Source organism: Artemia franciscana, chromosome 1 (genome assembly GCF_032884065.1).
Source record: "Artemia franciscana chromosome 1, ASM3288406v1, whole genome shotgun sequence".
Classification (NCBI taxonomy): domain Eukaryota; kingdom Metazoa; phylum Arthropoda; class Branchiopoda; order Anostraca; family Artemiidae; genus Artemia; species Artemia franciscana.
This window is the reverse complement of record NC_088863.1, coordinates 9,042,053-9,066,188: the sequence shown is the minus strand read 5'-3', so window position 1 is coordinate 9,066,188 and position 24,136 is coordinate 9,042,053. Positions and strand designations below refer to the sequence as shown.

At 33.9% G+C, this 24,136-nt stretch overlaps 2 protein-coding genes across 4 annotated transcripts in view; one reads left to right on the top strand and one right to left on the bottom strand.

Moving 5' to 3' along the window:
• Positions 1-23,358, bottom strand: part of LOC136025138 (charged multivesicular body protein 1B1-like) — a 40,491-nt gene extending 17,133 nt beyond the window's left edge. Inside the window, exons 1-3 of one of the 3 annotated variants that reach the window (XM_065700890.1) lie at positions 23,256-23,358; positions 19,096-19,144; positions 15,138-15,382 (exon numbers count right to left, since the gene is read on the bottom strand). In XM_065700890.1, coding sequence (XP_065556962.1) covers positions 15,138-15,382; positions 19,096-19,102 — 252 coding nt within the window. In that variant the 5' untranslated portion in view covers positions 19,103-19,144; positions 23,256-23,358. Of the gene's footprint in view, positions 1-15,137; positions 15,383-19,095; positions 19,145-23,188 lie in introns of all 3 variants that reach the window. The other 2 variants (XM_065700898.1, XM_065700906.1) reach the window with 2 other exon arrangements.
• On the top strand, positions 909-8,200 carry LOC136025129 (blastula protease 10-like). The gene is made up of 2 exons (XM_065700880.1): positions 909-1,005; positions 6,323-8,200. Exons 1-2 carry the CDS (start codon positions 973-975, stop codon positions 8,117-8,119), a joined length of 1,830 nt encoding a protein of 609 aa, XP_065556952.1. The 5' UTR covers positions 909-972; the 3' UTR covers positions 8,120-8,200.
• Positions 23,359-24,136: the final 778 nt, after the last annotated feature.

Here is a 24,136-nt window from a genome sequence, read left to right as displayed (position 1 = left end):
AATGACCAAAAGTAAAAATATCACTTTTTTGGATGTAATATTCTTTCATTAGTTTGAGGGAGAAAATACTGATAATAACACAGATGAACTGCAAATGACATTAGTGCTCGGGTTTATGTTTCAGAATTATAAGACATAGTGAAATTAACGAATTAGTTTTTTTTGTAGCTTTTTCCTTATAAATTTTTAAATATTTTTGTGCTAATACATTTTAAATGAGAAACAGATAAAATAATAGCAATAAAATCAGATTTAAAATACACAAAAGAAAAAGTGCCATTTCTCCGTCCGTTATAAATTAGTCTCTGCATATGTTACGGTGAAAGACGAGAATTTCGTATATTTCGACCTTCAGTGGTGTATGTCAGAAATTATTTCTTATCTGTTTGGATTCATTCAGCTTTGCCAATCAGGTTTGAATATCTTATGCAAAGTTTAATTGTAAAACTTGAGGTTAGGTTGGGTTTAATTAGGTTATAAATATCAGAAACGGGTTAGAAACCTAGCCTAGCATGTCACCTTCTAATCTGGCATAAAATTCACAATGCTGACTGGCGAAGCTGACTAAATCCAAGCAGAAAAAGGAATTTCGGTAATTCATCGGTGAATGTCGACATTTTCCAACATCGGTCATTCACGGTTTCCACGAGGGTGCTCAATAAATCAAAAGTAGTTGTTGTCTTTATTGATGTACCGGTAAGAAATTACTAATAATTTCATTAAGTTGGTATTTTAGACCATTTTCTATTTTTTACAGAAAAAGAAATTGGGTTAGGCAATTGCGGCTTTAAATACTCACAGCTGTTGTTTTATTGTACTTTTGTCGTTCGTCTTTGTTTCCTAAAACAGTACCATATTTTTTTTTGCTATTGTTTGTATTTTATCTATTGAAGTTTTTATCTTTAATATCGACACGCAAAGTAGCGTTTGAAACCTCATTGCAATTATTATTTTTTTGCAACAGTAGTCATTATGATAGTATTAACTCCACTCCTGTATTTCCTGGTATTTTTGGATTTTTTAGAAATTTTAGGCCCTTGATTATATTAATGTGTTTTGTTAGTGATTATACAAAGATCTTAAGGCTGTCTTCAGCTTCACGTGGGGTGGTGATGCTGCATGCGGACGTTGAGTGAGGTTGGTGCAGTTTTAGACTGTTTGGAGGTTATTGGGAACAATTTATTTTTCTGAGGACATCTCATCGATTAGGCACACTCCTTACCTACTGAAGGAACATTTTGGTTCTCTGCGGATTAATAGTATTATCTTATAGCTCAAGCTAGTGGCATAGGTTTAAGCTAAAGCTTAAAGTTACTAAAAGTTTTAGTAACTTTTAGTAAGTTTTAGTAACCATCCTTTTAATCTTTTTTTGAACAGCTTCCACTAAATAGATAATGCCCCGAAAAAAGTAAATTTTTCCCCTTTAACTTTATTAAATATTTCCTTCCTGGTAAGTATTTTAGAAATACAGCCACTTTTGGCCTCCTTTAAATGACTTTCTTCTCTGTGTTAGTCCAACCTATCAACCTAGAACCTTTGTCATACTGAAGATATAAATCAGTCCAAGCTTAACCTACAGCCCTAATCCTAGTAGCGTGTCAAGCCGTTATTTTTGGTACCAAAAACTTGGACTCATAATCGGGATAGGTATGCTAACAAGTTTCTAGTAATTATAAGTTTTTAAATTTGTATGTGTGACCCGGACCTCAACCATAAAAATAGGTGGAGTCAAAGTCTTTAAAGATTAGGGCTTTGGAGTCCGATTTGTGAATGTAACTTCGCACTCTTAAGAGTGGGAGTTGGCGAAAGTAAGCAAACAGTGACTTTAAAAATTTTCAAAATTGTATTTAATATTTCAGGATTATCGTGACTTCATCCTCAAAATGAAGGTATCAAGAGAAACATTGAACTTTACCTCCTGGGAACTAATTTCTCAGTTGGTATTCTTAGAATTCCCAATTTGATTGGACACGGTCTCTTTGCGTTAGAGAGCTGAAACTAATTTTTAGGTTCTTTCTATAATAATTTCGGTACTTAATTAAATATTTTAGAAATATTTTAGAAAACTTAGAAAAATATTGGAAATATTTTAAAAGTAATTTAGTTTCGTTAGAAAGCTCAAACATGTCACAACTTGTCATAAAAACCTGTAAGCGTTAAATATCTCGTTTCTATGTCTCAGATTCTTTTTTTTATTTATACGCTCCCCAGGCTCTAGTATATGCTCCCCAAGGGTTATCCTATTCGTCTTCGTCGAAAATAAAGTGGCGGGTACGTAGACAAAAATTTGTTTGTAAACAGACTATATATTTACAATTTTCTTTTTTTTTTTTTGATCACGTAGTAATTAAAAGAACAACAAAAATTTTGTTGTCTATATAAATCATTAAATTTAGAAATTAGTTTTGTGGTTATAATATGTTTAGCAGTGTTACGCAAAAACTTCTTGGGTACAACTTTTAGTAAATCAATTTTTAATAAATTCGGTCTTGGGTGCTTCTCCGTGTCTAAACAAAGGGTAGCAGCCTGCTAATTTTAGGACCTAAAGATATACGAAATTGGAATAGCAGCCTTTTACAAGGCTGCCGGCTGCTATTCAAGGCTGAATAGCAGCCGTCCTTCCTTGTGTATAACACAGAGCACCTGCTGGCATCTGCTCCTTGTTGGGGGAGAATTCAGCCGATTTACTGGTGAAAATTTGCTCCCTGTCTCCTTTCATCTACACTATTGACTTCTGTTTTCCTCGCGTAACAGTTTTAGAAAGTAATTATCTCACTGTTACCCTATATGTGTGGAGGTACTGACGTGGTATCTACATTTCTTTATTGCTTTCATAAACATCAAAATTATTGCCTGTTTAAGAACGAAAAAAAACCGAAAAGATAGAAAATATTCTTTTTATTTCCAATAAAATAGACAACTTAAATAAAAAACAAACAGAAATTCATTTGAAAACTTTTTCCATAAAAAAAGTTTTCAAAGATCCAAAACGAACAGAAATCATAATAAATAACCGAGTGAAACTCAAAACGAGTAGAAACTAAGATAAGTAGGACTGACCCCCATGCCTTCTTAAGATCAGAACATAATTTACACTATATCTATTTTGGTATAAGATAAATATCATAATATATCATATCTATTTTGGTGACAACAAAGAATAGGGACGTGTAACAACAACCTCAACCAAAGATACTATCCCTGTTTAAGATGCTTCTAATTTTTGGGTACCGGAATCAGCTAGATTCTGCCAGTGGCTTCAAGTGAGGGGGAGGGAAAAAGGGGTGTGTGCCCTCCTAAATTTAGAAAAATACTACTTTTGGGTATTTTCCTAAAAATGCATATTTTTGTATTTCCGTAAAAAACTGACAAATTTGCCCTCTCAGATTTTGAAAATAATTATGCCCCCTCAATTTTTGAGAATTGACGCTACTTGCTGCTGACCTGATTTTGGATAAAAAGATGCCTGATCCTCGTACTGAAGAACCGACCATAGTTTTGCAGTGGTGAAACTAAGCTATCGACATGTTCTTATGCAAAATGCCCCTTTCTAGTCTGCCTTTCCATTAGTGATAGACAAAGGTATTTCTATTAGTATTAAAAAGTGCCTGTATTTTCCCCTTAATGTTAATGACGAAGTTCAATTAACTTGCGATAGAAATATGTCATTTCGGGTTTTTGATACTAACGATCATCTCAAATTATTTATTTGAGATATTGCTTCAGTTCGATATTATTCTATGCCATTGTAAATCTTACATTTTCTTTAAAAAAAAAACAAAGACACTTGAATCAAAAATACGGCCTCGTGTTGTTTATTATCAAAATAATTTGGTTTCTCTCAATAATACAGTACCCTCCTGAATATTTTTAGTCCTTCCCGTCTTCTTGAGATGTTAATTTTGCGATTTGTCTTCGATTAGTGTTGTTTTATTTTAATATTGTGCTATTTTTGATCGATTTTTCAAAAAAAATATCTTAGGCAACGCTAAACTATTGCGAATCCGGTCCGATTATGTCAGTCACGTATCTTGGACTTGTTTTTATTCTTCCCAACCAGTTTCATCCTGATCTCTCCGCTTTAAGTATTTTCCAAGATATCCGGTCCCCCCAGCTGCCCCCCCCCCCGCAATGACGCTGGATCCGGTCGGGATTTCAAATAAGAAATCTGAGTTACGAGGTCCTTCTAGATATGAAGTTTCATAAAGATCCTATCACTCCTTCGTAAGTTAAAAATACCTCATTTTTTCTAAATTCCTACTAAAATGGCTAATGTATCAGCTGAAACCTTGGTAATGTTTAAATCTTGCTTTAAGTTAAATCTTATTGTGAATGAGCCGGCAGATATCCAGGAACTTGTTTTTTCTCTTTAAGATGGCCCAATAATAAAAAAACCAGTTCAGAAAGGAGGGCCAATATTAAATAAACAAACTTTGTCTGATAATCAAACATTTCGTGGTAACGAACTGTAGTAAGGAGCGACCCGGCTCAATAGTAACCAAAGCTCTAAAAAATTAAATGTTGATATCAATAGCTACATCAAAAGAATCGCATTTTAATACTGATTTTAAATATATAAGTTTCATCAGGTTTAGTCTTACCCATCAAAAGTTACGAGCCTGAGAAAATTTGCCTTATTTAAGAAAATAGGGGGAAACACCCCCTAAAAGTCGTAGAATCTTAACTAAAATCACATCATCAGATTCAGCGTATCAGAGAACCCTACTGTAGAAGTTTCAAGCTCCTATCTACAAAAATGTGGAATTTTGTATTTTTTGCCAGAAGACAAATCACAGGTGCGTGTTTATTTGTTTGTTTTTTTTCTTCTTTTTCCCAGGGGTCATCGTATCGGTCCTAGAATGTCGCAAGAGGGCTCATTCTAACGGAAATGAAAAGTTCTAGTGCCCTTTTTAAGTGACCAAAAAATTGGAGGGCATCTAGGCCCCCTCTCATGCTCATTTTTTTCCCAAAGTCAACGGGTCAAAATTTTGAGATAGCCATTCTGTTCAACATAGTCGAAAACCATAATAACTATGTCTTTGGGGATGATTTACTCCCCCGCAATCCCTGGGAGAGGGGCTGCAAGTTACAAACTTTGACCAGTGTTTACATATAGTAATGGTTATTGGGAAGTGTACAGACGTTTTCAGGGGGATTTTATTTTGTTTGGGGGTGGGGCTGAGGGGAGGGGGCTATGTTGGAGGATCTTTCCTTGGAGGAATCTGTCATGGGGGAAGAAAAATTCAATGAAAAGGGCGCAGGATTTTCTAGCATTACTATAAGAAAACAATGAAAAATAAACATACACACGTTTTTCAAATGAAAGGAAGGAGTAGCATTTAAACTTAAAACGAACAGAGATTATTACGCATATGAGGGGTTCTAAAAATACTTTAGCATAAAGAGCGAGGTATTTAGGAGGAGATATATACCTCGCTCTTTATGCTAAAGTATTTTTAGTAATTTCAACTATTTATTCTACGGCCTTTATGATTCAGGGGTCATTCTTAAAGAATTGGGACAAAACTTACGATTTAGTGTAAAGAGCGAGGTATTAACGAGGGTACAAACCCCCTCGTATACATAATAAAAATATAAGATTATGAAAGTTTGTTACGTAAGTTAGCTCTTAAGTTACGTATATTTTTTACTAATAAAAACGTTGGTTAAAAATTAAAAATTCTAATTGCCTTTTTAAGTAACTGAAAAATTGGAGGGCAACTAGGCCTCCTTCTCCACCCCTTATTTCTCAAAATCGTCTGATCCAAACTAAGAGAAAGCCCTTTAGCCAAAAAAAGAATTAATATACAAGTTTCATTTTAATAATTTATGTGCGGAGAGCCAAAACCAAACATGCATTAATTAAAAAACGTTCAGAAATTAAATAAAAAAAAAACTAATTTTTTTAGCTGAAAGTAAGGAGCGACATTAAAACTTAAAACGAACAGAAATTGCTCCGTATATGAAATGGGTTGTCCCCTCCGCAATCTCTCGCTCCTTACGCTAAAGTTTGACTCTTTGCCACAATTCTACTTTTTAAAACAATTAAAAACTTTAACGTAAAGAGCGGGGGATTGCGGAGGGGACAACCCATTTCATATACGGAGTAATTTCTGTTCGTTTTAAGTTTTAATGTCGCTCCTTACTTTCAGCTAAAAAATTAGTTTTTTTTTATTTAATTTAAATAAGAAACGCTCAGAATTTCAAGAAAATTTAGGATATCGATAGGGCATGGGCCCTAAGACTTGCGGTTGTTTCTGTAAAATTAGCCTTAAAATCTGAAAAAGTCAAATTTTCTAATATATTGACTCTTCTTTTGCAGATTTTCAGCACAAATAAGTCTAAATCATACATTACACAGCCCACTGAGAACACCAATGGGACAGAGGCATATTTCCTGAGCTCTAACGGCAACCCAAAAGAATCGAACTCGTATTCTGGGGCTGCAGGTGAACACAGAGATGAGACACAGTCATCTATCAGACTACATAATGGATATACAGATGGGAAAAAAATTAATAAGGCCAACAGGAAAGCAAATCCTCCGTATAGAATAATAGGAGATATCTTATATACAAAAGAGACCTGGGAAAGTAAAAAAAATGCTTCAACTCAAGGAAGAGCCTCGTTAATAAAAGACAATTATCTTTGGCCTAAGCAGGAAAACGGTGATGTCTTAGTGCCATACGAGATAGATACAAAGGGCTTTGAAGGAATTGATACATCCTTTATTGTGAATGGCTTCAAAGCTTGGGAAGATGGAACATGCATCAAGGTTGTGCCCTGGGAATCAGTGACAAACCTATTTCCTGTAGGCAATACAAGACTTTTTGTCATTAATAAGCCGTTTACTTGTAATTCTTATCTCGGACGGGCTAGATACTTGAAGAGGCAGGCGATCACCCTAGGTGAAGGCTGTTGGAAAGATTCAATCGCTTCCCATGAATTTGGACATGCTCTTGGCCTGGACCATGAGCACCAGAGGATAGATAGAGATGAATATTTGATGGTTTTCAAAATGAACATCAAAGGCAACCACGACGAAGACTTTAAAAGGGGAAACGATAGAGTGTTTGGGGTTCCTTACAATTATTTGTCAGTCATGCATTACCCATATAATTCATTTTCAAAGAGTAAGGAGACAAACATGCCTACTATGCTTCCCCGAGATCCTACGTTACAATATCTGTTGATGGAAAAACATGGTGTTAGTCATTATGATAAACTTGTCCTTAATTATGGCTATGGGTGCCTTGAAACCTGGAGAAAGAAGTGCACTACTAGGAACTATTGCCAAAATTATGGATATATAGGGCCAAATTGTACATGCATTTGTCCTCCAGGAGCTCATGGTGCATCATGTGAGAAATTACTTTTCCACCCTCTCCCAGCTTATCCACCATCACCTTGCGGAGGTCATATTACAGAAACAGGAATTTACAGCTCTGTAAAGAGCAACAAAAACCTTATCTGCGTCTGGTGGGTCCGGCCACCTAACTGCCACTTTGCAGTGGTTACTATAACAGAGTTTAAAGTCAGTAAAAATAATAGTTTAGACCATCCTTGTTTTAATGAGAACTTTAGTGTAAGGACCGCCAGTTTGTATGAACCAGATGATGGAATTAAATGTGGGACTGAAATAAGACCAGGAGCTTCTTTCATTGGTAAGCCTGACTTAGTTCTTGATTATCAGTCGAAATTGAAGTCCAAAGTCCGTCAAGGTCATATAACATTCAGCGTTGTATTTAAAAAATACCCGGTTTGTGAACCGAAGTATCGCTCGAGTATAACATGCCCATATATTAAGAATGAAGATGGCTCAGTAATTCTTCGTTCCCCGTTATCGATGGCTTCAAAAGAGTGTAAATATCAGATCAGATTTCCAGGAGCTGAGCAAGTGCGTATTGCCACTCGGAAATTTAATGTAAATTCCTCTGGGAAACTTTGTCGCAATGCATTTCTTTACATAAAAATTGCATCTGGACAAGAGATTAGGCAGTGTAATGTTGAGTACTTCAATCACCTTTTTCATGGAAATGAAGTATTTATACATTACAAAAACGATTTTGGTTACGGATCCGGAGAATTTGAAATTGTTCTTCATCCCATAGAAGGATAGGCAATTTTATTATTAATATAACCAATTCTTACTGCCTTATTGATGTTTTTGATTGGGCTTAAATAAATATTATGTCTTGCACTTTTAATTCTTCATATTATTGATAATTTTTGCAGGAAAAATAAGCTTTAACTAAATCTAGCTGAGCGAAACTATAGAATATAGATAAAACTAGGCTATTTAATGGCTTAAAGTGCCCTTTTTAGTGCTCATTGTGTACCACAATAAGAATACGGCGGGTAAAACTGTAATGCAGTAAATGGTGCTTTGAGGCACCATACAAATATTGAAATTTAATACAAATATTGAAGATTTCAAGTGGTTGCATTGTCGACCTCGGCTTCTAAGAAATTACCAGAAAATTGACTCGAACTAGCTAGCTAAACGAGATTAAGAACAAAAGATTCCAGATTCGGTTTATTTAAATGAACAGTTTATAAGAAACAAAATACAGTTTTGACATTTTTACGGTTATTTTATGGCAATTTTCCTCAGACCTTGAGTATAGTAATTTAATTAATAATTAATTTAATTAGTAAATTAGTAATTTTAGTAAATTAGTAATTTTTTAAATTAGTAATTAGTATTTTAATTAGTAAATTAATTGGGACAGTCTTTTCAGCTATATACACCAAGAGAATATTTTTTCTGAAACATCACCCTTTTTCGGAAGAAAGAGAATATTTATATTTATTCTGAAAGAAAACCAACACTTGTATATTGATTCAAATCAAAATTTCTGATAATATTAAAATTTACAATTTTTTGTCCAGCACTATGATACGAAAGGTGAGAATAGTTACAGACCCCATAAGGACATTATCAGGACACTTCATCAACTACTAATTCCGCCATGTTTTGATGAGTAATGTCAACCTTTTGTTGTGAATATTCTAATCAAAAGAGTAGGGATACTTTCTCCGGGGCTTCAGCTATTACTTGACGCTAAATATCACAAGTCGGGTACCAAATTTTCCTTTCAACCACGCTTGGTTGTGACTCAATGTCCTCTTTTGTTCGATGATCTGATAAAAGGAAGTAAGGATCCAACTCCTGCCCCAACAAAGTTTAGAACAAACTCTTCAATCCGACTTTCAAAGACTACGGTGATCATGTTAGTTCTTACTCCTTCGTATATGAAAGGGGCTGCTTCCTCATCAACGCCCCGCTCTTTACACTAAAGTTTGACTCTTTCTCTTAACTCTACTTTTTAAAACAGTAAAAAACTTTAGCGTAAAGAGCGGGGCGTTGATGAGGAAGTAGCCCCTTTCATATACGAAGTAATTTCTATTCGTTTTAAGTTTTAATGTCGCTCCTTATTTTCAGTTAAAAAAAAACTTGTTTTTTTATTTAATTTCTGAACGTTTTTGAATCAATGCATGTTTTGATTTTGGCTCACCGCAGAGGAATAACTAAAACGAAATTTGCATATTTATTTTTTTGGCTAAATGGCTTTCTCATAGTTTTGATCGAATGATTTAGAGAAAAAAAGGAGCGGGAGGGGGGAAGCCTAGTTGTCCTCTGATTTTTTGGTCACTTAAAAAGGCAACTAGAACTTTTAATTTTTTACGAATGTTTTAATTAGTAAAAGGTATACGTAACTTATAAATTAGCTTACGTAACGAACTTTTGTATTCTAATGTTGTTATTACATACATGAGGGTGTTCAACCCCTCGTCAGTACCTCGCTCTTTACACTAAAGCTTAAATTTTGTCCCAATTCATTAAGAATGACCCCTGAATCAAAAAAGCCGTAGAATAAATAGTTGAAATTACTAAAAATACTTTATCGTAAAAGCGAGGTATTAGGAGGAGGTGAGCCCCTCATAAGCATAATAATTTCTGTTCGTTTTAAGTTTTAATGCAGCTACTTACTTCCAGTTGAAAATTTTTTCACTTTTTTTTTTTTAATAATGCTAGAAAATCCTGCGCTCCCTTCATGGAAATTTTCTTCCCCCAGGACAAATTCCTCGATGGAGGGTTCCCCCAACAAATCCCCCTCTTCTCAACCACTCCCCCACCCAAAAACATCCCCTTGAAAACGTCTGTACACTTCCCAATACCCATTACTATGTGTATACACTGGTCAAAGTTTGTAACTTGTAGCCCCTCCCATGGGGACTGTGGGGGAGTAAGTCATCCCCAAAGACATAGTTATAAGGTTTTTCGACTACGCTGAAAAAATGGCTATCTCAGAATTTTGATCCGGTGACTTTGGGAAAATAATTAGCGTGGGAGGGGGCCTAGATGCCCTCCAATTTTTTTGGTCACTTAAAAAGGGTACTAGAACTTTTCTTTTTCGTTAGAATGAGCCCTCTCGCAACATTCTAGGACCATTGGGTTGATACGATCACCCCTGGAAAAAAAAACAAAAAACAAATAAACACGCATCCGTGATCTGCCTTCTGGCAAAAAATACAAAATTCCACATTTTTGTAGATAGGAGCTTGAAACTTCTACAATAGGGTTCTCTGATACGCTGAATCTGATGGTGTGATTTTCGTGAAGATTCTATTACTTTAAGGGGTTGTTTTCCCCTATTTTCTAAAATAAGGCATATTTTCTCAGGGCTCGTAACTTTTGATGGGTAAGACTAAACTTGATGAAACTTATATATTTAAAATCAGCATTAATATGCAATTATTTTCATGTAGCTATTGGTATCAAAATTCCATTTTTTTTAGTTTTGGTTACTATTGAGCCGGGTCGTTCCTTACTACAGTTCGTTACCACGAACTGTTTGACTAAACATTTCCATTTGATCCTGCAGCAAAGGAAAGTTTATTGAATAATTCTGCATTTTATCAAATTGTTTGCATTTCTGTTGTAATTTGACAGACATTTTCTTGTTCTAAACTAACAACAGTAACATGAAAATACTTAATATAGCCTTAACCTTAGCTTTTCTGAAAATAAAGCTTTTTTCTTTCTTTTTTAATGCTGTCAATTATCTCCATGTGATCCAGCATCAAAGGAAACTTCAAAGGAAAATTCTGCATTTTATAAAATAGTTTGCATTTCTGATGTAATTTTATAGGCATTTTCTCGTTTTAAACTACCAACAGCAACAAGAAAATTCGCAACACAAACAATTAGCCTATTTACATTTAATGTTGCAGCAGAAAAGTACTCCACTTCCACCAAACGTTCGGGTTTCCCCAAGCTTTCCCAAAAGAAAATTTGTTTTTCTAAAATATCGCCAAAAACTAATGACCGTAAATACACAAACATCAACACCACATATAAATCATTAATCTTAATTGAGATTAATTTTCGAGGATATTTCGGAGAACACTATTTTTTCGTTAAGGTTAATTTTTGGAGAACACTATTTTTTCGTTAAGGTTAATTTTTGGAGAACACGCTTCATTTCCGTTAATTTCAATTTCTGGGAAGTTTTCGGAGAACACTATTTTTTCGTTAAGGTTAATTTTTTGGAGAACACATTTCATTTCCGTTAATGTTAATTTTCGGGAAGTTTTCGGAGAACACTATTTTTTGGCGAAACCCAGGGAATTCTTGAAAAAAAAAAAACAGATATAGTGGAGGTATTGCTATGAAAGCACTTTGAAATACAGCTCCGTTTAGTTAGTTAAACTTGGTTCCAATGCTAATTTTTTTTTTCCATCACTTTTAGCATGTTTAATTTTAAAAAGATTACTACCGTCGTTGCAAACAAAACGAAAAAAGAAAGAAGAAACCAAACTTAATGAGGAAAAACATGAAAGAATATGAAAATTCCGAATAATTTTGCCAAATACCAATGACACTTGGATTATATGAAAGCAAACTTTAATAGAACATTCAATGAAGTTATACTGGTAAAAATGAGACAAAAAATGGGATTTTAATGCAGCTACTTTAGAGGAGGAAAGCAGTCACTACAAAGAAAACGAATTTTTTTACGATGTTATGATTACAATTACGATTTTACAATTACATTCTACGATTCGTTCATGAATGTGGTTTTTACAGGGTTCTCATCTGTTACTTATTTCCCGTTTTTAATATCAATTAAATAAGAAAAAAGTTTTTTCACCACTGAAAGTAAGGAGCAACATCATAAAACTTAAAAAGAGGAGAAATCATTACTTATATAAGGGAGCCTGTCCTCTTCTCAATACCTCGCTCTTTAAATTAAACTTTTTTTAAAAAACATTTATAACAGTTTATTTTTTTAATTAAACAACCCGTGTGTTTCAGGAGTAGTTTTTAAGGAATTAGGACAGAAAGTCTAACTTTAGCGTAAAGAAGGTATTGAGGAGGGGGCAGCCCCCCTTAGTTACGTAATTTCTGTTCATTTTAAGTTTTGATGTTGCTTTTTTTGTATTTAATTTCTGATCGTTTCAAAATAATAGGGGAAATCCAGCTCCGTGGAAGGAAACCGAGCTCCAAGGGGGGAATCCAGCTCCTCCATGGAAAACTCATTCTCTTCACGGACAATCCCTCCATGGAAAGCTATTCCCACGTAAAGTACCCCCCCCCCAGGAAATTCCTCCTGAAAAATTCTTGCAGATGGCTCCAGGTGAAAAATTATTCTTAGCGCACTGTCATTAGAAAAGATTGATTTTAAAGTCGTGCCGGAAATCCCCTACTCCGTGGAAAAATTTTCCCGGAAATACCCCATCCCTAGTAGAAAGTTGCTCCCACAGACAGTTCTCCCTTGGGAATTTATCCCGTGGTAAACAACTCCATGGCAAATTTCTCCCGTGAAAAATCCCTCCTCCTACGGAAAGATACTCTGGACAATTCCAACCCGGTAAAAATTTCCCTTGGACAATTCACCTTAACACCTTCACATGTAAAATTGAGTCGCCAAAGAGAAAGTAAGACTAGTAAAAAGAAATTCGCATAGAAATTCCTCCAGTGTAAAATTTCCAATGAAAAGTTCAACCTACGGAAACTTCCCTTCCCATGGAAAATACTCCCCGTGGAAAATCCACTCAGCAGAGAATTCACCCCTTCCACTCGAAACATCTATGATGGATACTTCCCAATAACAAAAGTATACGTAAATAATGGGCAAATTTTATATAATTACAGACCTTTCCCCGGGGGCTGGGGGGCCATTTTATCTCCAAAGGCATAGTTATTGGGGCTTTTAACTATGCTAAAAAATTATTCCCCCTCCCCCTTTTCAAGAATCAGGCAAATTTTCTAAGGCTCGTAACTTTTGATGGGTAATACTAAACTTAATGAATCTTATAACATTGGAATCAGCATAACAAGGCAATTCTTTTAACTATTAATACCAAAATAATTGTATCTACGACAGCGTTAAACTGATTCTATATTATTCCATCATAATAAGGTGCATAAGAGCCATTGTCATTAGGGTGGTTTTGACAGTACCAGTGCCAGAAAATTTCAGAATATGTTATTGGCACAGTGAATAAATGTTTTTTTCTGACCTGTAATTGGTCTTGAAAATACAGGTAAAAAAAAAGAAACCTTATTTGAGACAGTTAGAAGAAGTCCATGGGAGATAAACCCCCTCTTCTTTATTCTCCCCCCCCAGGAAAATCCAAATATTTTGGTATCAAAACGATGGCTACTGGCCCAAGCTTACAATATTCTACTCCAGAGTAACCTAGCCAAATTTCGCCTTGCTTTAAGTAGTGTTATATCAAATTTAAACATATATCAAATTTACACAAGATACGTAAAAATGGATAAAAATTAAATTCACTTTTAATTTCTAGGAACTTGAAATTTTCTTTTAAAAATTAAGGTAATGGAACTATTACTTGTTTTTGGTTTTAACGTTTAAGTGGCACGTTCTCATTTTCTCGGTAACTTCCATGTGATTTGCCTATTTTAAGTGATTTTGTCAATTTATTGTGACGAGGGGGGGGCATGTACTATTCAAAATGTAGAAGAGGGCCAATTTTGTAGTATCTCCAATTTTCAATATAAATGCCAAAAAAAAACAAAAATACTTTCAGAGTCTAGGGGGAAGTCAAAATCTTGGGAGAAACTAGAGGGAACCAAGGAGTTGTTTAAGACATTATCGAAGGAAGTGAAAACATAAAATTAGATTTAAAAAAAAAGATAAAATAGCTAAACATACAAAAAAATAAACATGAAATTACATCTAAAAAAGATATGATAACCAGATAAGGGAGAAAAGGGGCAATTAAAGCTGTGACCTGAGGCTGTTTGATGCCAAAACGAGTTGTTAATAGTAGTATTAAAAGAAAAATCAGAGTTGTACCTTACACTGGGAGGCACTTTTTTTAGACAATTTTTGGAATCTACTTCAGAAGTTTTAATTTAGCTTCAAAATTTAACCGATTTCTACTCAGAAAAAAAGGATGGCCTTTTTTGGGTAACTTGTTCTTTGTGGCACCTATTTGTTCAGCAGCTGCTTGGCAAAGTTATGACCTTTGTTTTGTCGCAATTAGAAATTACATGGCAACATATTTTATTCAGAGGGGAGAATTCCAATAGTTTCAGTGCTTGCACTTTGCAATGGAAAACATTTCTTTAATTTCAGTAATCAAAAATTCAAACTGTCTTTATTTAAAGACATAACCTTGTCTTTATTGGCTGGTATTTTACTTTAAGTCAAATAAAAGATATTGTAACGATTTTTATCACTGGCCAAAGAGGTATACTTACATCCTACACACACTGACTATTTCATAATATTAGACATGAATTAATTGTCTCAAATTGCAATTTCATTCTTAATCTACAAGATCTATTTTGAAGATTGAAAATTTTCACAGCCTGATTGGAACACTTAACCCTTTTTTTCATGACCACTTTTATAGGCTACAAGATCTTTCTGCAAGTGTAAATGAGCTTATCATAAACTACTGAGTTATTTTAGACTTTGAAAACAGTCAAAAGCTGTTCAGAGTAAAAAAAAAGATAAAGGATATGGCAATAGACTTTTTAAAGTCCAAACCGGCAGTGGTGATCTCCGTCTCAAGGCCCTTCAGCCATGAAGTACCATAGACTTAAAATCGTAACATAGTAGCAGAGTGATAGACTTAAAATGGTGCATAATTACCTTCCGAGTAGCCACCGCAGTTTGAACTCGACTCGTCACAGCATCAACTCTTGCAGCCATTCTCAAAAAATTCAGGGCCTGATTCTTCTGTCTTATGGCATTTTCTGCATGGATTTTCGCCCCATCCATATTCCCTTTTTGAATGGCCTTTTTGCATTTGGCCTTCTCTGCCTTTTCTTCTTTTTCACATTTCTTTGAACTCCTTTCAAGGTCCTTGACAGCGAACTTCAGATTAAACAATAGGTCTAAAGAATGTAGTTAAGGAATTTTTCTTACTAGTCTATCATCATAAAATGACCCAAGTACAAAATCGTTATTTAATTTTTATTACTATTTTTGATTTGTACTTATTAGTTTCAATTATTATTTTTTTCCATTCTTTTGTTCTGCATTGATAGCTTTTTAATTCTTCCAATTTGGGTTTTAATTCATTTTGCTCTCCATGCTGTTTGTTTTCGTCTTTTTTTTATTCATTCTCTTTTTTCTGGTCAAAATTATTCCCTTTTTTGCTCAGAGAATGTGAAATTGATTTATTGGGACTTTTTTAAACATTGCTAAAAAAAAGACAAGCAGTGGCCTTCTCGAAATATTCGTTTTTGTTGCATCCAGTATTTTCGTTGGACCCATTCTCACTTTTATTTTTAGTGAAACCCTTATAATTCGCAAAGTGAGTTTAGATCTGTGAAAAGTGTAAATAAATGACAATGTTTAGTAGCACAAAAATAGCTCCTTGTCAAAGCTGCATTGCCAATGAGTCGTCCTAAAGCTAGTACAGTTATTAAGTAATTTTTTCCCTTTTTAGTGTGCTTAAAGAACCTTTCTACAAGTTGAAAAAAAGCGATATTTCCCCATCAATATTAATAACCAAGGTGATTTAATTTGTGATACAGATTTTACTGGCAGTTTCTGAGGCTGTTGATTACTATTGGATATGCTGATGATATTTCTTTATTGATTATTTCTAACCAAGTCTAATTAAGAATTTTGACTCCCTTTCAAGTATGCATAAAGATAAAAGCCTTTTAATTGGTGTTACAAAAATATCAATGTTTTCCCATCAATAGCCTATTAATAGCAAAGCTGAATTAATTCAAGATAGAGGAAATGAATTGAAATGAATTATTGAAATTGAAATGAATTAATTCATTTCATTTCCAGTTTCTTATACTGTTGTATAATGTTGTATATCCTAATGATATTATTTTACTGAGTCATTCTACAAGTCTAAGTAAGTATTTTAATTCCTTTCTAGTAGGCCTAAGGAAATAGGCTTTTCTATTAGTTTAAAAAATCATCAACAATTTCCTGTCAATGTTAATGAAAACAAATTTTGGAACACTTGCATGTAGGGCAAGTACTGATCCCCTTGTTCTCTGCTATAGATCCAGAGTGTTTTGTATGATTGGAGGGAAATCATATATAAATATTCACACTGTTAACCCCATCCCAAACCAAATAATCGGCAACTACAGAACTTGACCACCTACACCAACAGATACAGGTTTGCAAGTTCAGTGTACCAACCCCTTGGCTATGATGCCTTGCTGATCATGTTAACGACCAAGCTGAATCACTATATATATATATATATATATATATATATATATATATATATATATATATATATATATATATATATATATATATATATATATATATATATATATATATATATATATATATATACATATATATATATATATATATATATATATATATATATATATATATATATATATATATATATATATATATATATATATATATATATATACATAATGTATTTAATGTATATATATATATATATATATATATATATATATATATATATATATATATATATATATATATATATATATATATACATTAAATATATATATATATATATATATATATATATATACGCATATATATATATATATACGCATAGAAAACTATTTCAAGGAATCCTAGAATCTCTTGTGAAATCAATAGATCCTGGAGGAGTTTGGCCCCCAACTTGTGCCCTTTGTAAGCACTTGTCTTAATCCCAATAAGAGTAGCGTTGCCTTTTGTGAACTGACATGTTCAGTCTTCCAAGAAGCTATATATTGTTTAGGCATAGAAAGCTATTTCAAGGAACCCTAGAATCTCATGTGAAATGATAAGATAATAAGCTTAAATAATATAAGCTTTGATATAAGCTTAAATCACTGACATAATTACACATATAACATCCTGCTATAGTCATATAAATTGTCTAGAAATAAATCAAATTTGAAAATACAGCTTAAAAAATAAATAAAATAAACAAATAAAATAAATCATATGTAAATACAATGAGGTCACAAAAATTATAGAATATTATGCAAATTACAGTTTTTTATACACTTAGTCAATAAGGATATTGTCTTTCTATGGGCCCACTTAGAGAGCTTTACCTAGCACTGTTCTCATTGTAAATGCACCAAAATAGTTTTTGCTTATAAAAGTTTTTAAAGGTACTTTTAAAAGTAATTTTAAAAGTTCAACATTTTTATTTTTTAAATTAAAAATGAAATAGATTTGAGATTTACAATTAAAGAGTTGGAATTGGCTAAGATTAAAATAAACCAATTTTATTGTATTTCTGAGAATATTCTCTCTGCCCACAACCTTTTTCCTGTTTTCCCAGAACTTAAAAAATACTTGAGCTATTAAGTTTTTTCCTTGACATTTATTCAATTATTTTGAAGCCTATTGTAAATGGTTTCTCTGTTCTATTTGTTCAAGTATTTTTGCAATATCATTTATGTATTTTATATGCTCCTCATTTTTTTATATATATAAATCATTGTTTTGATTGATTAGTTGAAGTATTTTTGTTATTTTTTAATTGTATCTGATACTTCTTTATTTTAAGTAATAGAAATAAATAAATGAATCGGGTATGTTATGGCACAATGTAGCCAAGAAGCCCCAAGCTTTATAAGCCCAATCAGAGTCTTTTAAATAAATTATGCTGTTTTCTAGAATAAATATTTTTATCCTGTACTGCTAAATAAATCTGTTGGCTGTTGTTTGGGGTTTGACGTGTTCGACCAATAGGTCATATGCGTTATAAAACTCGATATAAAATCTGTTGGCTTGATATAAAACTTTTACCTCATCTTCTTCTTCATAAAGGTTTATGAACACAAAAAGCAGATTCTTTCACCTCTCCATTAAACTGGCTACAAAACTGGGATATAATTATGACCAATTCAGTAAAGGAATTGGCAGCAACTTTGCAAAACTTGCAGCAAGAATTGCAAATATCTCTCTTTTTTAGGATCTCAATGGATAACTTAAATGATGTCCTTTACTTCAAGTCAAGGACCTGGAAATTTCTAAATCAGCAGGAAAAGGACCCCAGTTTTGGCTCTTATTTAGCAACCATTAATAGAAACAATGCCAAGCTTTTCAATTCAAATTCCCTTTATCACTGTTCTTTTTAGTAAGAGAAAATGAAACAAAACTTAGTGAAACAAATTCAACAATTTCCCAATTATAGTCATTTAAATCATTACACTATCTTCCTTAATACTAATTTATATTAATAACAGCTCTGACGACTGCTATTATTAAGGTTCCTTCCCAAAAACACAGCATTATTCTAAAATCTAAAAATATAGCATTTAATTCCCAAAAGTTCTTTAACCTGTTTGAAATATTGACTCTTATGATTTGTGATTTACAACTTGCATGTGCAAGAAAGTGGGCAAAAAATAATATATTTATAATGTTAGAGAGTAAAAGAGTTTGAGACACCAAACAATTTTGTCCCAAGATAAACCTTTAAAGAGTTTTTAAAGATCTCAAGTAGTATTATATATATTCTACTACTCAGTTCTCAGTTCTACTACTCAGTACAATATAATGTTCTACTACATCTTTGGCATCAGCATCTCATCATCAGCATCAGCTGTTCTCATCAGCATCTTTGGCACAAAAAGGATACTTTCCATTATTCACACCTGTGTGACCAAACCTGAATGAGCCAAGGAAACCTAGAAGAAGAAGAGTTTTTTCAGACAAAGTGAAAATAACAGATGCAATTGGAAAAATAAATATTTTCTGATTCTTGTATGTCAATGTGTATGACAGGACCTGAGGTTAGAACAAGTTCTAAACAAAACATTAAAGGATACTTGTCAGTACTGTCTTAGAATCTATCAAAGCAAGCTATTTATAATAAATATTATACTCTGCATTTCTTTATGCACTTTTTTATACTAATTAGTTTTTCTTTAAAGAATATTATATACAAAGCAAATATTATCATTATTATGATACACTACCCTTCATGGCTTGTCTAACTAGCAAACTGCTGAACAGGAAGAATCAAACCTGAAAACGCTTTAAAAAAAAAGAAAACAGCTGCAAACTATCAGAAGTATCAAAAGGCACAGAATGACGCCACCATTTCCATCTAACAACTGCAGAAGAGTCATGAAGATAGGTTAGCTGAAAATATAAAGAATTACCCCAAGGTGTTTTGGTGGTATGCTTCTGTTAAATGTTAAAATAGGCACTCTGTCCCTGATTTGACCCATCATGCTCAGACAGTTTCAGACCTGGCTATTAAAGCTGAGATCCTAAATAACCAGTTTAAATCTGCTTTCACACCAGAAACTGCTAGTTAGCTCCCAGCTCCTCCTTCATATACTGTTACTCAACCAATGCCACCTCTTGAGCTGACTGAGGAGTCTGTTTTCAAACAGCTTGCTTTGTTGGATGTAAATCAATCTGCAGGGCAAGATGGCCTCCATCCCCATCTTTTGCATGAGGGCAGAACAGAAATAGCATACCCACTCTTAAAGCTCATCAGACTATATCTTGATAGCTCAAAGCTTCCTGCAGAGTGGAAAGTGGCACATATTACCCCCATTCACAAAAAGGGAAGGAAATATTCTGCAGAAAACTACCAGCCTATTGGTATTACCTCTGTTGTTGTTAAGCTTCTTGAACATATTGTCAACAAAGCAGTTATTGAGCATCTTGATCAGAATCATCTTCTCAACAGCTCTCAACATGGTTTCCAAAGCAATAGATCAGTTGACACCAATTTGCTTGAGTCATATGACAAAACTAATGGAGTTTGGAATCCCTGTTGACATGAACCTTCTTGATTTTTCAAAAGCATTCAACAAAGTCTGTCATAAGAGACTTGAGCTAAAGCTACAATATATTGGTTTGGAGGAAAAAAATTCTTAAATGGATTCTGGATTTCTTGAGGAATTGTGTTCAGCATGTAAGACTATTGGATGCAGATGGCAATCCTATTCTCTCCTCTTCTCAGAATGTTATCTGTAGGGTTCCACAGGGTAATGTTCTTGGCCCCACCATGTTCAATATTTTCATAAACAATGCTCCTCTAGTGCTTAAAAGCAGGATGACACTATATGCTGATGATTCCAAGGTACTTGGTCCAGCAAGCACTCTTGAGGATACTTCCCAACTTCAGAAAGACCTTGATCTCCTTAGGATGTGGGCAAAATCTTGGCTACTCACTTTCAATGTGTCAAAATGCCATGTTTTACACTGTTTTATACTCTCTATATGGTCAGTCCCTTTCTCCAGTGTTGGAAGAATGTGACCTAGGAGTAATTGTTGATGATCATCTTAAATTTAGCCCTCATGCAAAGAAGGCAGCAGCATCAGCTAGCTCATCACTAGGACCCATAAAAAGAACAATTTCCTCCTGTTCTCCTAAAATTCTGAGCCTTTTGTATAAAGGACTTGTTTGGCCAAGGATTGAGATAGGCATGGTCCTTGCATCCCCCTTTTTCGAATTTTTTTTTTTAAATTCTTGAAGGTGTCCAGAAAAAAGCCACTAAGATGGTGAGTGGACTGCATGAACTCCCTTACCCTACAAGGCTATGCAAGCTGAAACTCCCAACTCTGGTTTATAGAAGAAGATGGGGTGATGTCATTCTGGTTCATAAACTTATTTCAAAGGCACTTCTTGATCTTCTTCCTCTGTTGTCTCAGGACTCTTGTACAAGGGGGAATAACTTACAGTTATCCAGGCATTTCTCCTCAAAGCAGCAATGCACCCATTTTCTTACCAACTGTGTTGCCAACCTCTGGAACAAATTACTGCCAGATACCATTGCTGCCCAAACCACAGAGAGCTTTAAAAACCATCTTGACAACAAATGGTCAACAAAAGAATGGAAGTATAACTGGGAAGCACTGGAATCAGCAACATCAAACCACTAGTCAAGTGTACCTATTCAACTATATTTCATGTATTATCAACTCTGGAGTTTCTACAAGGGAAAATCCTTAGATTGCTCCAAGCTGCAATTTAAGGTAATTTATTATTAAAAACTATAGTCTACAAATAGATTACCATCTATAAAAAAAAATCATTTCTTACTTCCCATAAAACTACTTCCAAATCAATAAAAATAAATATTAAAAAAAAAAAAACCTTACAGACAACAATATTGCACTTGTGCCATATGGGGCACACACACACAGAGAATATTGAACACATGAGAAGGGGGCACAGCTCACTGCAACTAGTTGTTCATATAGAGCTAGCAAATAGAGGATGATCTTCTGCATCAGTCTACCTGCAAAGTCTTTCCATCATCTACAATAGTTAAGGGATAAAGACTAAATTAATTTTGATTAAGCTAAGGATCTAATAAATATAAGGTTTGGGGTAAGATATCCAACAGTAGAAAAGCTAACAGTAACATCAATAAATCTTGACAAAAATGTTTTATGTTTATTGGGTTTTCATTCCCTTTCTCACTGGATCTTGTTTTAGAAAACCCAATTTGTGTTACTTCAGCACAATTTAAGTCATATGAAGGCTTTTTCCCCATACTTAAGAAATAGAAATAGAAATTCAAAACCTTATAGTCTATGTCAGGACTGAGCAAAGGTATTAGACTCAAACAACATATATTGTTCCTTTTCAGGAGGAAGAATTCTAATTAAGAAGCTTTTTACTATCTTGGAAAGTAGTATATTTAGGTGAATAAAAATTTTAGGAATAAATGTAGGGCCTAAAATATTCCTTAGAATGCCATTATCAAGGTACTTTCCCCACATTTTCATTTCTAAGCCTTTTCTAAACCTTAGAAGATTCCATGCATGACAGTAAAAAGTTTGGTGAAATTCTAGTTAATTTACTTATTGCTATCTCAGAAAGGGTTTAGGTTAGGAAAATGAAACTTTCAGGGATGGGTCTACAGGCTAAAATATGTCCTGGGAAGGTATTTTAAAGTACCCACCCCCACTCCTTCTCCCTCAAGAGAGCCCTGACATTTGCCTACATGACAGATCTATACCTATTGAAATTTTGGCAAAACAACATTTTACCTTAATTTTCAGTTACTAGTTGCTTTTTCTTTGCCTTTAGTTCTGAAAATGCAATTCCTGTTACTTGAGTAGAATTTTGAGCCATATCAATGTTTTATTTTTTTAAATTTAAGAAATGTATTTGCATATCTTTAAAACCTTATAAAATGGAATTGAGCAAAGTTATGAAGCTGAAAACAATTTTGTTGTACTTCAATTAAGCAGAAGATCATTTTGCAAGGTTTCACTTTTATAACACATGTATTTTTAAAGGTCATCGAAGGTCAGGGCCCTCTAGAGGGAGGAGGGAGAAGGAGTGGAGATAGTTGCTTCAAAATACCTTCCCAGGACATATTTTTAGTCTGTAGGTTCATCCCTGAAAGTTTCATTTTCCTAACCTAAACCCTTTCTGAGATAGCAAGAAGTCAATTAACTAGAATTTTACCAAAAGTTTCATTTTCCTAACCTAACCCCTTTCCAAGATAGCCAAAAATCAATCAACTAGAATTTTACCAAAGGCACTGAGTGGTATATTCACTTAATTTATAGGTCATTTATGTGAACTGCTCAATATATACCCACAATCTTCCCCAGTGGAATTCCATTTCAAGTAAGTTGTGCAGTTAAAATGCTTGCAGCCTGGAATGCACCCAACATTGGGTAGGCTAGGTCTAATATGGCTCAGCACCTGAGAAATAATATTAGGCCTAGCCTATTTATGAAAGATGGCTTGCCTAAAACTAGTTCTTTAAATTTTTAGAACCGAAATCCCTAGTTTGTTACACTAAACTGTGATTATACTTCTCAAGATAGTCGAATTTTGGTTTATATTTCAGAACAACACTCCAGAAAACTTATTCCACTTCTTCTTACAATATTATTATAAAACAACCACTGTTGCACTTTATTCTTAAATCCCTAATAAAGAGCTGAAAAATCCCCTTGAATCCCTATGTTCAGTTCCAAAATCCCTAGAAATCTCCCCTTTTCCAATTACTCCCAAAACCACTTCTCCCTATCTCATTGCTACCAGTGAAAGGTAGCATATTTTGGCTTTCTTGGATTGGCTTCTTTGGCTATCAGTACCATGGTAGAATGTCTTGTCATGTCATTTAAAATGCTTTTTAATCATCAACTAAATAGCTTCAAATATACTTCAAATAGTATCAAGCAAATAGAAAAAAATGTAATACTGCAATGTAGATTACACTACAAAATAGTTAATACTGTTCAATCTTAACTTGTAAAACGTAATCAGACCTCATCTTCTTATGATTTGTCTTCACCATTTTTTTGTATGGTGGTTGAAGCTTTCACCTTTCTCATATGGTGAAGTAACTGATTATCTCCAAATTTCACATTTTCTCGAGCCCTTTTTATTTCATATTTTGTTTTCAAAATCCTCCGCAAAGCTTTTGTTTTCAGTTTATTCCGACAGTCAGTTTTTATTACTTCTACAGCGCTGAAAAACCACTCGACAATGACATTTGAAAATGGAAGGGTGAAAATAAGTAATACTATTGGTTTCAGGTAAGGATACAAATTCTGTTCTGGCAGCATTTTTTCCGCCAATACCAAACGCCAGTAGGTCATGGTATCCATTGTTTTGACGTTTTCGATACCGATGAGGCTCTGCCTTTTCCATTCCTGCTCTATTTTGGTTCCATCCCATGGGACTTGTG

Bases quoted from the DNA above. Each gene is read 5' to 3' on its own strand.
- LOC136025129 (XM_065700880.1), top strand. From the start codon at position 973: ATGATAGTATTAACTCCACTCCTGTATTTCCTG. The intron at 1,006-6,322 runs GTATTTTTGGAT...CTTCTTTTGCAG, and splicing joins CTCCACTCCTGTATTTCCTG to ATTTTCAGCACAAATAAGTC.